Source organism: Coffea arabica, chromosome 1c (genome assembly GCF_036785885.1).
Source record: "Coffea arabica cultivar ET-39 chromosome 1c, Coffea Arabica ET-39 HiFi, whole genome shotgun sequence".
Lineage (NCBI taxonomy): Eukaryota > Viridiplantae > Streptophyta > Magnoliopsida > Gentianales > Rubiaceae > Coffea > Coffea arabica.
In genome coordinates this window covers 8,413,082-8,425,598 of record NC_092310.1, presented here as the reverse complement: position 1 = coordinate 8,425,598, position 12,517 = coordinate 8,413,082, and the positions used below count along the sequence as shown (strand labels likewise).

At 35.3% G+C, this 12,517-nt stretch overlaps 2 protein-coding genes across 2 annotated transcripts; both read right to left on the bottom strand.

Annotated features, from left to right (window-relative positions):
• Positions 1 to 2,475: 2,475 nt before the first annotated feature.
• On the bottom strand, positions 2,476 to 3,822 carry LOC113737690 (G-type lectin S-receptor-like serine/threonine-protein kinase LECRK3). The gene has a single exon (XM_072084349.1). It carries the CDS (start codon positions 3,820 to 3,822, stop codon positions 2,476 to 2,478), a length of 1,347 nt encoding a protein of 448 aa, XP_071940450.1.
• Positions 3,823 to 8,781: 4,959 nt separating this feature from the next.
• Positions 8,782 to 10,233, bottom strand: LOC140038850 (uncharacterized). Its single transcript, XM_072084343.1, has 2 exons — positions 9,870 to 10,233; positions 8,782 to 9,527 (listed from the first exon to the last, which is right to left on the bottom strand). The coding sequence occupies exons 1-2, from the start codon at positions 10,231 to 10,233 to the stop codon at positions 8,782 to 8,784; spliced, it is 1,110 nt and encodes a 369-aa protein (XP_071940444.1).
• Positions 10,234 to 12,517: the final 2,284 nt, after the last annotated feature.

The window sequence follows — 12,517 nt, the reverse complement described above, 5'->3', positions numbered from 1 at the left end:
TCAAAATAACTAACAAATAGGATGATAACATTTTAAACTAATTTATCCTTAAAAATAATACAAATTTATACTCTCATAATTATATAACCCTACTCCCACACAATAATATAACATGAATGGACTAATTTGCCCTTACTAATTAATTTTGAAGTTTTTTTGACTAATATGTCCTTACTACCAACATAACAATAACTAATAATTGGGCTAATTTTCCCTTGTGAATGATACGAATTCATACTAACTACTATATAACCATATTCTCACATAATAACATGATAATAAATGGATTAATTAGCCCCTACTAATTATATTAAAATTTCTTGACTAATTTGCCCCCATTCATTATTTAAATTTTTTTACTAATTTACACCTATTAATTAATTTAAATTTTTTAACTAATTTGCCCATACTACATCATATTAAAAGGACTATATTGCCCTTGAATTAAATTACCCTTACTAAGCGTATTTTCTCAACCACATTCTCTATAAATACACAATCCTATGAATTGGGCTTTCTAAATGAGGACTTCAATAAGTTTAAACTTGGCACAAAGAAAAATCTTCTATATTGGTTTTAGTTCAGCTCATTTAAAGCTCTTAAATAGGTTAGGTGTTAATCGTAAGCGTATTTTCTCAACGACATTCTTTATAAATACACAATCCTATGAGTTGGGCTTTCTAAATGAGGACTTCAATAAGTTTAAACTTGGCACAAAGAAAAATCTTCTATATTGGTTTTAGTTCAGCTCATTTAAAGCTCTTAAATGGGTTAGGTCTTAACCGATTTAACTCTAATTTAGCCAAAACTTGGCCCATCATTTAATTAGATTTCAAATCTAGATTCAAAAACACAATCAAAAAATATTTTTAAGGTCTCGAATGGGCTAAGTTTGAGTGAATCCAAACTTTTATATGTCAAAATTCTTGATTTACTTTATAATTCCAAATTTTCAAACTACTCTATTTTAATAAAAGTTATAAATATTAAATTTTTATTAAATTATTTTAATGATATTCTATAAAATATTAAATTATTTTTATTAAAAAATCTACAAATGAAAGGATACTTTAGTTATTAAAATAGTAATCCTATCTCATCCAATCTTCAACTAAACATAGGATATGATTATTTCTCAACATAACCTATCTATTCGAGAACCAACCAAACACTAGATAATTTGGATTATTGATCCGAGGATGACTCAGCTCAGGATTAATAATCCGAGGATGAATCATCCCATCTCATCCAGTCTGTGAACCAAACGGACCTAAAGGAATTGGAAATTAAACTAAAGACATAATGCAAATGGAAAGAGAAGACGAAAATTCTAATTAAGGAGACTTTACAAGTTAAGGAGCTTCCATCCATGTGTTTGGTTCCTTGAACATTATTTATAGGCAATTAGTTATAAATCTCTAACTATTTTAGAAGAGCAAGTGATGGAGTCAAGCTTCATCATATGTCTTAACTCATGTTTGCCTCGTCATCCCTCCCTTGGAAACAATGGAAGACAAAGCCTAATTAATCTCTTAATAGATAAGATTTGGTCAAATAAATATGTGTCTTATTTTCTTCACACTCATCTCTTCTTTCTCCTTTGTTGCTGTAAGACTTTTCAGAGTCATTTTTTACCGGAAAACTGGCTATGGGTGCCAACCAATACCATTACCCTCCCAAACACTTTGCCAAGGGCATCAATCAGCTTCCCCAACGTGGCTATACTAGAAATTGGTTGCCCCTTAGGGTCCCATTGATCATTTGGATGCCAACCTGTTAATTGTTTCTCAAAAGCTTTTTGCATATAAAAATTCGAATGTTGGAAATTACATTTCCTGAGCCGTGGGATCGGTCCCTTGGAATATATTGCCCAAGAAGTGGGTACCATTCGTGTATTTGTATGCGTACGCGGAAATTTTCAGATTCCACAAATTCACGCGGCCTAGTGGATAAAATGTTACCTATCTCTTTATTTTCGTGTATTTGTTCAGGTAAGATTATCACAAAAACTGGATATATGTACCAATACAAGCAGTGGCATCAGATGTCAAGTTTATTAAACAAGAGCTGCTTATCAAAATTCCTCGGTTTTTGGCTTTGATTGTTGGAAAATCTTTAAACCTACCCAATTTGAACAAACGAGTTAATTAAACAAGGCACAAGAAACCGGAGGCATATAAATTGTGGAAAGGAAAGAAATAGAAACAAGCCGAAGACCTTCTGGTTTGGAGGCAACTGGATACATATGTCTGTGTTGCACATAACCTCACCTCTCATATCATATACAGGACATATATTTATAGACTCTCAACGTCGGAACTTAGCCGACTAACCAAACGCAAAGACAAAAGAAACTGATCGATGTGATCGAACATCCAGGCTTAAGAAAGCCATAATTCTGTGCACCGAAATTGGACCAGTGCATTAATTTAGCCCACAACCAACTAAATTAAGAAACTAGCTCGGTTTAAAGCATTAAGATATCGATCCTACTGGAACTGGACGAAAAGTTTGATGTACTGAGGGGGCATCACTTTTGCGATATTTGATGAAAGCTTTTGACCGAAGACTAGTGTCCACCCTCCCATTAGAAAGTGGCAGCTTCTTCTTCCAGCAACTGTTGTCTCTGAAAATGGCCACAACACAGAAACAATCCTGCAAGCAAGCTTGCTCACAAACAGTTTCATTTGAAGGATATATTTGCTCGAAGTCAGACAGTGGCCAATCTATGTCATTGATCACCACAAAATCATAAAGGTTTTCTGCAGAGCCCTCCTTTACTGCACCACAGCCGAGAGAAGAGTTTGGCAAGCAGCTGCCGTACTTGTCGTCTGGATCAAGCAGTATATACCCTTCTGGACACGCACAAGCCGGTCTCCCGTGTTCAAGGTGGCAAATACTGTTAAATCCACAAGCTCCGCTCCCCTTTTCTCCAGTAATGAAACATATATTCTCCGGCAAATACCAAAGAACCTTCCAGTTCGGATTTCCAGTAAATGTCCTAGGATGGAAATAATATGTGAATACCCCATCAAAATCTATTGTGGCCCTATGATAATATTCTGATGCTGGTGGTATTGAAACTGGACTCAGCTCTTTTGTCTCGTTGTTCCTTTTCCTTATGTACAGGGCTCCTCTGCCATCAAACGTAACTTGGTAACCAGAATTCAACAAAACTGTAGGATCAGAAGTCTGACTATTATAGTACTCAGCATCATCATACACATTGGTTGGCACACTTCGGGTAGCAAGCACTAGATTTCCGTCATAAAGAAAACGGAGATAAAATCTTCCTTGGGAAAATTTTGTTGCTGACTGTCGAGAACTAAGAGAATCGCCAAGTATCAAATCTTGATATGGCAATATTGTATCAGCAGGAAATCTAAAGCTTTCCCAGAGCCGGCTATCATCACTCCCCTTGAGGATAAAATTGCCGGTATCATTCATAAAACCATGGTCAACTTGACTAGAATTGACATCGGCACTCCAAAGTTGTAAGCCTTGAGGATCACGGAGCACAAGCCCACTCCGAGCATCAAGCTTTAGAGTTGATCCTCGTGGCACTAGATCTATTGAATAAACAAACCAAACTACGGTTTTGTCTGGTATCTTGTAATACCATATGGAAAACAAGAACAGATCCTTATCCTGAAATTGTCGGAACCCAAATGCAAAATCACCAGAAGGTGAAAGCCAAGAACTAGCAGATGTTTCACCTGCGGTCAAAGTACTGCCCAAAGGCACAATACCATTTTTTTGAGCCAAAGCAGATATTGGGAAGAGAAATAGGAAGAAGATGAGGTGTATGCATAGGTATGCCATTGCAATAGATAGTTTAGTCCTATTAAGTTGAATATACATTACCAATTACTCGTTTTAAACCACATATGTTGCTGGAATCTGGTTACCGCCATTAATGGTCCTGCCTTCTAGTCCAGTGATCAACTACAAGGTCCACCTATGTGGGGCTCCTTGAAGGTCCACCGATGTGTAAAATCTTGGTTTAATCTACCATTTAAAATGCCAAAAAATTCTGAAAAACTAACGTGGTTTGAATAACATACTATATACCACACCCGTTTCTTTGTCGAAACTCTGACTCAGGAAGATTACAGCAAACCGTCAATTCAATTTGAAGTGGACACAAGGGTATCAGGATGAGCAAGACAAAACTTGTCAATCAGCCTCTCAAAGTTAGTCAAACAATAATTAGCATCGTTCATTTTGTTATTAGCGTCGAACGGCACAGGAGATTCAGAGTACACAATAATTTTTGTGGAAATATACTTATTTTTTCTGCAAAAGGCAGGAAATTCTTCGCTCTCACAATAATTTGCATGTAAAAGCCAACAGGTACTACGAATAATGCATCCAAGAAAACTAGAAATATTCAAGAAAAATTTTGGATATACACTACGCTGCTCTAATTGTCGTGTTAAAGACTCTTTGTTTGATAAAATAGTATCAAAAGACAAAATTACACTACAAAATGAAATCTTGGCCAATTTATCATTGAATGAAAGAAAAAGTTAATTTCTACATGATCAGTGGAAATTTTTTTTTGTAAAAACAAACTTAAAGCCAATAAATAGAAAAGGATTATGGTATAAAAGGAAGAAGAAAATTGATTAGTGAAAAGATAATATATAGACGAAAAATATAAATAGACATATGCATAAAAGGATAAAAAAATTTAATGGGTGAAAAAATTATGTTTATGAATACAAAATGATTAGAAATATAAATAGTCCCACTATAAATGCAAGGAAAAATTCTTACGAGAGAATGCATACGTAAACAAAATTCATGAAATTTAAAATGATTACAGCTTAAAAGGGGGAAATTTTTTATGAGAGAAAAGTTTATTTTAGAAATAAAAAATTATTGAAATTGAACATACTCAAAGCAAGAATCGAAGGAATGGTTTTGATCATAGAAAAATTTAATGTAAAGAATAGTCATACGATGAAAGGAAGAAAAATTTTTAGAGAGATAAAAACTTAATATCTAAAGGAAGAAAAATGAAAAATGAAAGTACTTTAATTAATAAAATGAAAAAAAAAGTGATGACTAGAAATATAAATATCAAAATAAAGAATTGAAAAAATTCAAATTAGTCAAAATATAAGTGCAAGGAAAAAAAATTGACAAATGAAGCCTTCGGTATGTAACTAAAAATCAAGGAAAATAGAAATACTTGTGGTATAAAAGAACAAAAAGAATTTGAAGAGAGTAAACTTATTATCTAAAGAAAGAAAAATAAGTAAAAAAAATGAATATAACATAGCATAGAAATCAAGGAAAAAAGGTTTGATGACTAAAGAAAAAAATTCACATTTGAAAAAGGAACCATAAAGGGAGTACAATAATTGTGTGTGCAAAAGAATTTAAGATTATCGGAAGGTATGATTGTTCACAATTTTTAACAATCAAAATGGAATATTCCTATAGGTGTAAAGTATATATTGTTTGCATTCAGCGGAGTAAAGTACTGGTAAGTCCCACATTCAGGGAGGCAAACTATAATCAATCACTAAATTGGCAACAATTGAATAATAATGTACAAATATTGAGTTGAACAAATTGTTAAAGAAGAGGAGACTTCTAATTTTAATATATATTTGTTCAAACTTGGGGTTTCGGTCGCTTCATACGGTTATTGATTCCTTCTCAATGAAGCTCTGGTGGAAGTTGAGATCTAACGATTCAGTTTCAGCAACCTTCATGCATGCTAAGTCTAATCATCTCATGGTGATCTTTGTGAGGAATTATAGAGACATGCACAATGAAAATTTTAAATTTTTTTAAAAAATTTTTATCAAGTTTTGATTAAATTCATGTGACATGAAGTTATTCAAAAAAATTATTTTATTCCATGGAGATCTTCTTAAATCAGTGGAGATCTGACGCAAAGAGGTATAGTGATCCACGTAGCTGCACAAGTGTTCTGCCTCTAATGGTGATCCATAGGAATCTCTTTAGGTAGAATCACCTAGGTCGAATTAGTTTAAACTAGATTAGTGCTAACTATTGCTAAGACATCTACTACAAATTGATTGAGAAAAACCTAGTTTTCCACCATGAAGTCGAATTAGTTTAAACTAAATTAGTTCTAGTTATTATCAGGGCACCTCCTACAAATTGGTTGAGAAAAACGTTTTCCACCATGAAAAACTTGCCCAATGAGAGAAATAGAGGTGTAATTTTTCCCTTATTTTCTTGGGCTAATTTTTGGTATTTTTGTCTCAAGATTTTTCTCAAAAATCTCATAAGGCAATTTATGTATTGGTTAGTCTTGCTAGCAAAAACTTATTGAGTATTTGCAGAAAAATAAGTTGTCCCCATCCCTATGAAAATTTGAAACCAGTTTTCAATAGGATTTCGTTTCTTTATTCTAATATAAGTCTTGTATTTGGAAGACTTAAACTTATTTGCACTATAAGCCCCTCAAGTTTAATCTATCTCACAAATTAAACTATAAGTTATAAAACTTATCTTTCAAGTGCACACTTGAAATTCATTTAATACAACTAAAGAAGTTTTTAATGTATTTGAGCTATTAGGTTCTCATATACGTTAGTAATAACTATGAGTTATAATTATTAATAAATGAGAATTAAATAAATTAATTTTTTTTAATTTATCAGTGATTCTACTAATCAGTCAACTCACTCTTATAAATCAAGATTGGCATTAGATGACTTCTCCTTTTTAGTAAACATTTACCATGTAATTAATATCCTTTTAGGGTAAAATACATAAAACTCCCATGTGGTTAAGGAAATTGACACGAAACTTCCTCATTGTTTAGAAACACCCACTTAACCCCCCGGTGCTTTGGACTTCTGAGGATTTTACCTATTAACCGGCTGGGAAGCTAGCGAGTGATCTTGATGCGACCTAATGGTAACTTGTGACTAGAAGAAACTCGTTTCATTCCAATTTTGCCCTCCATGTCTCTTACAAATGAAACCCACCATAGTTGTAGTTCTGCAAATGAAAAAATTCGATAGAGAAATGCAAAACGAAGACAAAAAAACGTAAGAGCGCATCGCAGCTTTGGATTGGAAAAAAAGAGCTTTGGAGGCGCTAAATCAGCTATCATTTCAAGGGAGAACCCAAAATGTCAAGCTCTCAAAATTTTGGCGGTGGATTGAAGGACCTAAGGTACCAAAACCGGCGATGTTTCTGCAACAATAAAGCAAAGATTAAGATAGTAGAATCTGAAAAACTATCAAAAGATATGTTGTATTATGTATGTGAAACTGGTGCTTGTTCATTTTGGGCATGGTGCAACCCAATTAGTAGAGAGAGAGGCACTAATGAATCATCCTGCCAAAGTCCATACATGGAAGGGGTTTCACCAATTGGACCTGCAACCGCGGAAAGATTTATCATGTCTGGGCAAGGAATGGAAAGTAATAACTATAACAATATTATGGGATTACAATCAAAGATTCACAATGTCGAAGCAACGATAGGGCTGATGAAGATGATGATGATGCTGACTGTACTTGTGTCTCTTTTGTCACTGGTTGTTATATGTATGAGATGAATTTTGGGCAAAAATTGTAATGTAAAAGTAGTGTAATAGAATCTGGAGTTGGAACAAATTGCAGTGCAAAAACCACATTCTGGTTTCAATCTGGAGTTGATTTTCATGTTTCAATTATAAATGTGCGAAAGAAGCTGCTTTCTGTGCGAATGTGCCATCCATAAACACTTGTCAGATTTGGTCATCTTCAGCAAAGATATGGCCAGTAATATTGCCATCCATATTAGCACAACCAGACATAAGAAATCAGCAAAGATGTGGCCAGTAATATTGCCATCCATAAACACAAAAACGCGACATATTACCACAACCATACCACAATGGTATCCTACCATAACATGGCCAAAAGGTTAACTAGCAATACAGTCACAAATGCCACAGTCAACCAAAACATAGCAAAAAAATTTGAGTATAATACCACAATGGCATCAGTCAACCAAAAGATAGCCACAGTCAACCAAAACATAGCCAAAAAATCTGAGACAAAAAATTCATAATGGTATCAGCACCCTAAAAGATAGCCAAAGTCAACCAAAACATAGCCAAAAAATCAGAGTACAATACCCATGAAAGTATCAGTCAACCAAAAGATAGCCAAAAATCTGAGTATAATGAAAAATATTGCAACATCCATACCATAATGGTACCAGTACATTTTACCAATAAAATTGACATATTCTACTTAGCATAACCAGTATATTCAACCAATAAAATCGAGAAAATAGCAGTTCATTTTCTTGGTCTCTTGGAGCCACAATGCCGCAGCCTTGACATCCTTGCAGCCGGTTGCTTTCTCTCTGAGGATCTACTTTGCTAGCTTTCTTGGTTGGTACCACTTATAGGCTGATTTGACTCCTGTATATAAGTCCTCATGGTTAGTATGTATGTAAGTATATTCCAGCACCCAAAAATAGACAATTACCATAATGTATCTGTGAAAGTGTAGTACTGGTAGTACTTGAGACACTAGCCTGAGTTGCAGAAGCTACGGATGTTGCATTTGAAATTGTTGGACCAACTTTAGGTGCCTACAATTTAAATCGAAATGAATTAGTAGGTGAAAGTAGCAACAAAACACACTAAAGCATAGTTTTGATTCTAAAATTTTACATTACTTTGTAAAGTTTAGACTGAGGGTGAATCGCTGATTTGCAAGTTCTTATGTTATGTTCAGATTTCAAACACCTCCGACAGTAAACTGCAAGACCTTTCCTACTTGCTTTCTGCTAATATGTAGGCTCTTCTGGACCCTTCTTCCTCTGCTTTTTTGGCCTACTAGGCTGTTTTTTCACCAATAGTAGGTTCAAATATTGCATTTTGCTATCTACCCAAAACTGCTTCGAAGGAACGGGACCAATTGTGAAGTTATAGACCCTTAAATATGCTTCCCTATAGTACCAAGCATCAACATATTCCTCAAATTTCAACTTTCTGCTCTGAATGCAGGCAACCACATGCACGCAAGGAATGCCACTAAGCTGAAAATGACCACAGGTGCATGTTTTCATCTCCAAATTGACAACATTTGTCCTTCCATAGCCATCAACTTCCAAATTCCCATTTCCTTCATAAACCGCAACACAATTTCTTGCCCTTATCTTAAGTTTCTCTAACTTCTCATAAATGTTTGGACATAAAGTGCCACCATGTTTTAGCATGCCCCCTCGTTTGGTTACCAACCTTTGCATTAATCTCCTCCGCATCCACTCAAGCATTGTTATTATTGGCTCCCCTCTAGCTTTTAGAGTGTAATTATTCCATAATTCACTCATGTTGTTAACACAAGTGTCACTCCTACAAGCTGTACTAAAGTGAGTTCTGGACCATAATTTTGGAGGCAACCGTTTGAACCATCCCACAGCTGTTAGCTTGTCACCTTCCTGTGGATCAGCCCTTTCAAGATTTGCTAGGGCAGTTTCATGCTTTGGCAGCAACTTCCCAAAACATGTCTCTAAGGTCTTGATTCTTGAATCTTTGTTTGAAGTTCTTGAACATATGTTTCAAACAGAATCTGTGCTCTGATTTAGGAAACAATTCTTCAATTGCATGGACAAGACCCTTTTGCCTATCCCAAATGAAAGTGTAAGCCACTCCTTTGTTTCCTCTTTCAATTTGGCTAATTAATTCCCGCAAAAATCAACTCCAACTGTCGTAATTCTCTACCTCAACAACAGCAAAGGAAATAGAGAACATATTTTCATTGGCATCCCTACCCAAGGCTATAAGCAGCTGACCTCTAAAGGGACTCTTGAGGAAGCAGCCATCTAGTCCTATGATAGGTCTATATCCTTCTAGGAAACCATTTTTCAAGCACCTAAACCATAATATATCTGTTGAAATGTAGCCCTTTCCTCAACATTTCGCCAGTCAATTTGCAATGAAATATGACTATTAGGATTGGAATTTTTAACAGTAGCTACATAATCCCAAAGTCTGTGGTATTGCTCCATGTCATTGTCCCTAAGTGCCTCTAATGCTTTTTGCTTTGTTCTGGCAGCTTTTTTCTGACTAATGTCTAGCATAAACAATCTTCTTGTTTCATTCACTATGCCAAGAATACTGCACCCAAGATCATCCCTTACTTTGGCTTGAAATTTATTACTCGGATATGTTGAAGTGGCATGTCGATTGCTGTAATCCCTGCCACAATGGTGCTCTCCCTTAAGAGTTTTGATCATAAATGTCTTTGTTTTCTGAATTCTGCTTGCATGAATTCTCCAACTACACCCCTTTGCACATTTAGTTGTGATTCGAGAGCCTTCATTTCTGATGTAGTTGTGCTCATATCCATCCCTAATTTCCTATTCCACTAAAGCCTCTCTAAATTTATAGAAGCTAGTAAATTTATGGCCAACCTTTAGTTCATAGTGTTCTTTCCTAAACTCTTCATCCACATTGAAGTAACTGTAGACAGGGATGCTTTCATCATCATATCCTATTCTTCTGTCAAACAGGCTTTCATCATCTCCTACTGCCTCATTCCAATTCTCTTCCTATTGATTGGCATGACATCTATCATCCCTCCCTGATGTTGGTTGACTTCCTACTTCATGTTGTTTTTTGGATTGGGTTTGCTGTTGATGTTGTCCCAAATCAGCTTGTTTTGTATCTTTTGGTTGCTGGTTTTCTTGTTGCCATTGATGTTCATCTAAATCAACTATATTTGTAGCTTTTGCTTGCTGAGTTTCTTGTTGCTGTTGATGTTCATCTAAATCAGTTTGTTTTGTAGCTTTTGCTTGCTAATTTTCTCATTGCTACTCAGAACCAATACCAACCGAATTTCCAGATCCAACATTTATAGATGTCTATGTTGATCCTTGACCATGTAAACTTGCAAATATGTCATCATCTTCAGGCAGTTCTGCTGCTTCTCTTAGCCAGTTAGGAAGATCTAAATAATCTGGTATGACTTCATCTTCTTCTCCGCCTTCATGAACTGTTCTTTCTCCCCTACAATCAGTCTACTCTTCTGTTGGATCTCTCTCTGTTTGTGTTGTTTCTTCTGCTGACTTCCTTGTAGGAGACTGCCGGAGCTCTAAGGATGTATCACCTTCTTCTTTGTCTTTAAATAACCGCCTGACTGACTTCCTTGCACTTAACTTTACTCTTTGCAACTTAGATTTTTTATCATTTGTTGTCTTCTTTCTCTTGGACTTGTTACCAGAATCGTGTATCTTCTCTCTATGTAGTCCCATAAAAGTTGGATCCGACTCCATTTGTGATGACTCTTCTTCACAGATGTCCTTTGCTCTACAGTTAATGTGTGGATTGTCATTATTGTCCTCACTCCCAATTACTAAAGGGTCAATGTCATCCCTGCCTTTAATAGCTGAGGACTAACTAATCTCAGCCTGCCAGCCATCATGATATGGAAGTGCAAGTACGCCATCACCAGTTACTCTCTCGTACAGTAATTTTCCTTTCGGGGACACAACTTCAATGGGATCAGGCACCCTCTCAGCATATATGTGCATTTCTGTAAGCCCCTCATAATATGTTGTCAATAATTCGATGTCGACATCATCCTTGATGCTAACCACACCAACATCAAGGTCATGATATGGAATAGAGTACCAGAAATTCATATTTGTTACGCTGTGCTCAATTGTTTGGTACATTTTTTGAAACTCAAATACAGATAATTCATCAGGGTCCCATCCACAAAATACCCTCATGTGTTCACCAGTGTATCTAATTCTCAGTTTCCATTTGAAATATCCACCATAATGCATGTGTATGTCTATGGTTTGCCATGGATTATCTCCCATTCTTATGCACCCAACCCAAAGTAACCGAGATTAATTTACTAATTCAATTTTCAGATGTATCAAAAAATAGAGATTAATTTACTCATTTGCTTTTTAGATGTATCAAAAAGGACAAGCAATATTTCAGACACTTGGTTTCAAAAAATAAAAAATCAATATTAACACACTTATCTAGAAGGATAAAAAACATAATCAATACCAGTATGGATCACAATAGTCTTGATTACTCCAAAAAGACCCATACTTTTTGCAGTATATTGCAATTTTTTAAAAAATATCCCCTAAAGATTGTCAGAAAAGCTTCTGACTAAGTCAAACCTTGACATTTTGCGTATTTAGCAATTTTAAACAAAATTTTCCCACAAACATTGTCAGAAGATTGTTGGAAAAGCTTCTGACCAAGCCAAAACTGACATTTTGCATATTTACCAAATTTTAAAAAAAATTTCCCACAAGCATTGTCGGAGAAACTTCTGACTAAGCCAAAACTGACTATGGTGGTTCTTTTACCAAGTTTCAAAATATCCCCAATAATTTACTACCAAAACACCTGCCATCAAACAAATCAACTCGTCCGATCTACACAATGCTTTAAGGTTCAGATATGTATTTTACCTGGTCAATAGCTATGCTCAATGCATTGCGACTCTCGACCGATTTGCACAGAAACGCCGACCTATGTTCACTATAACTC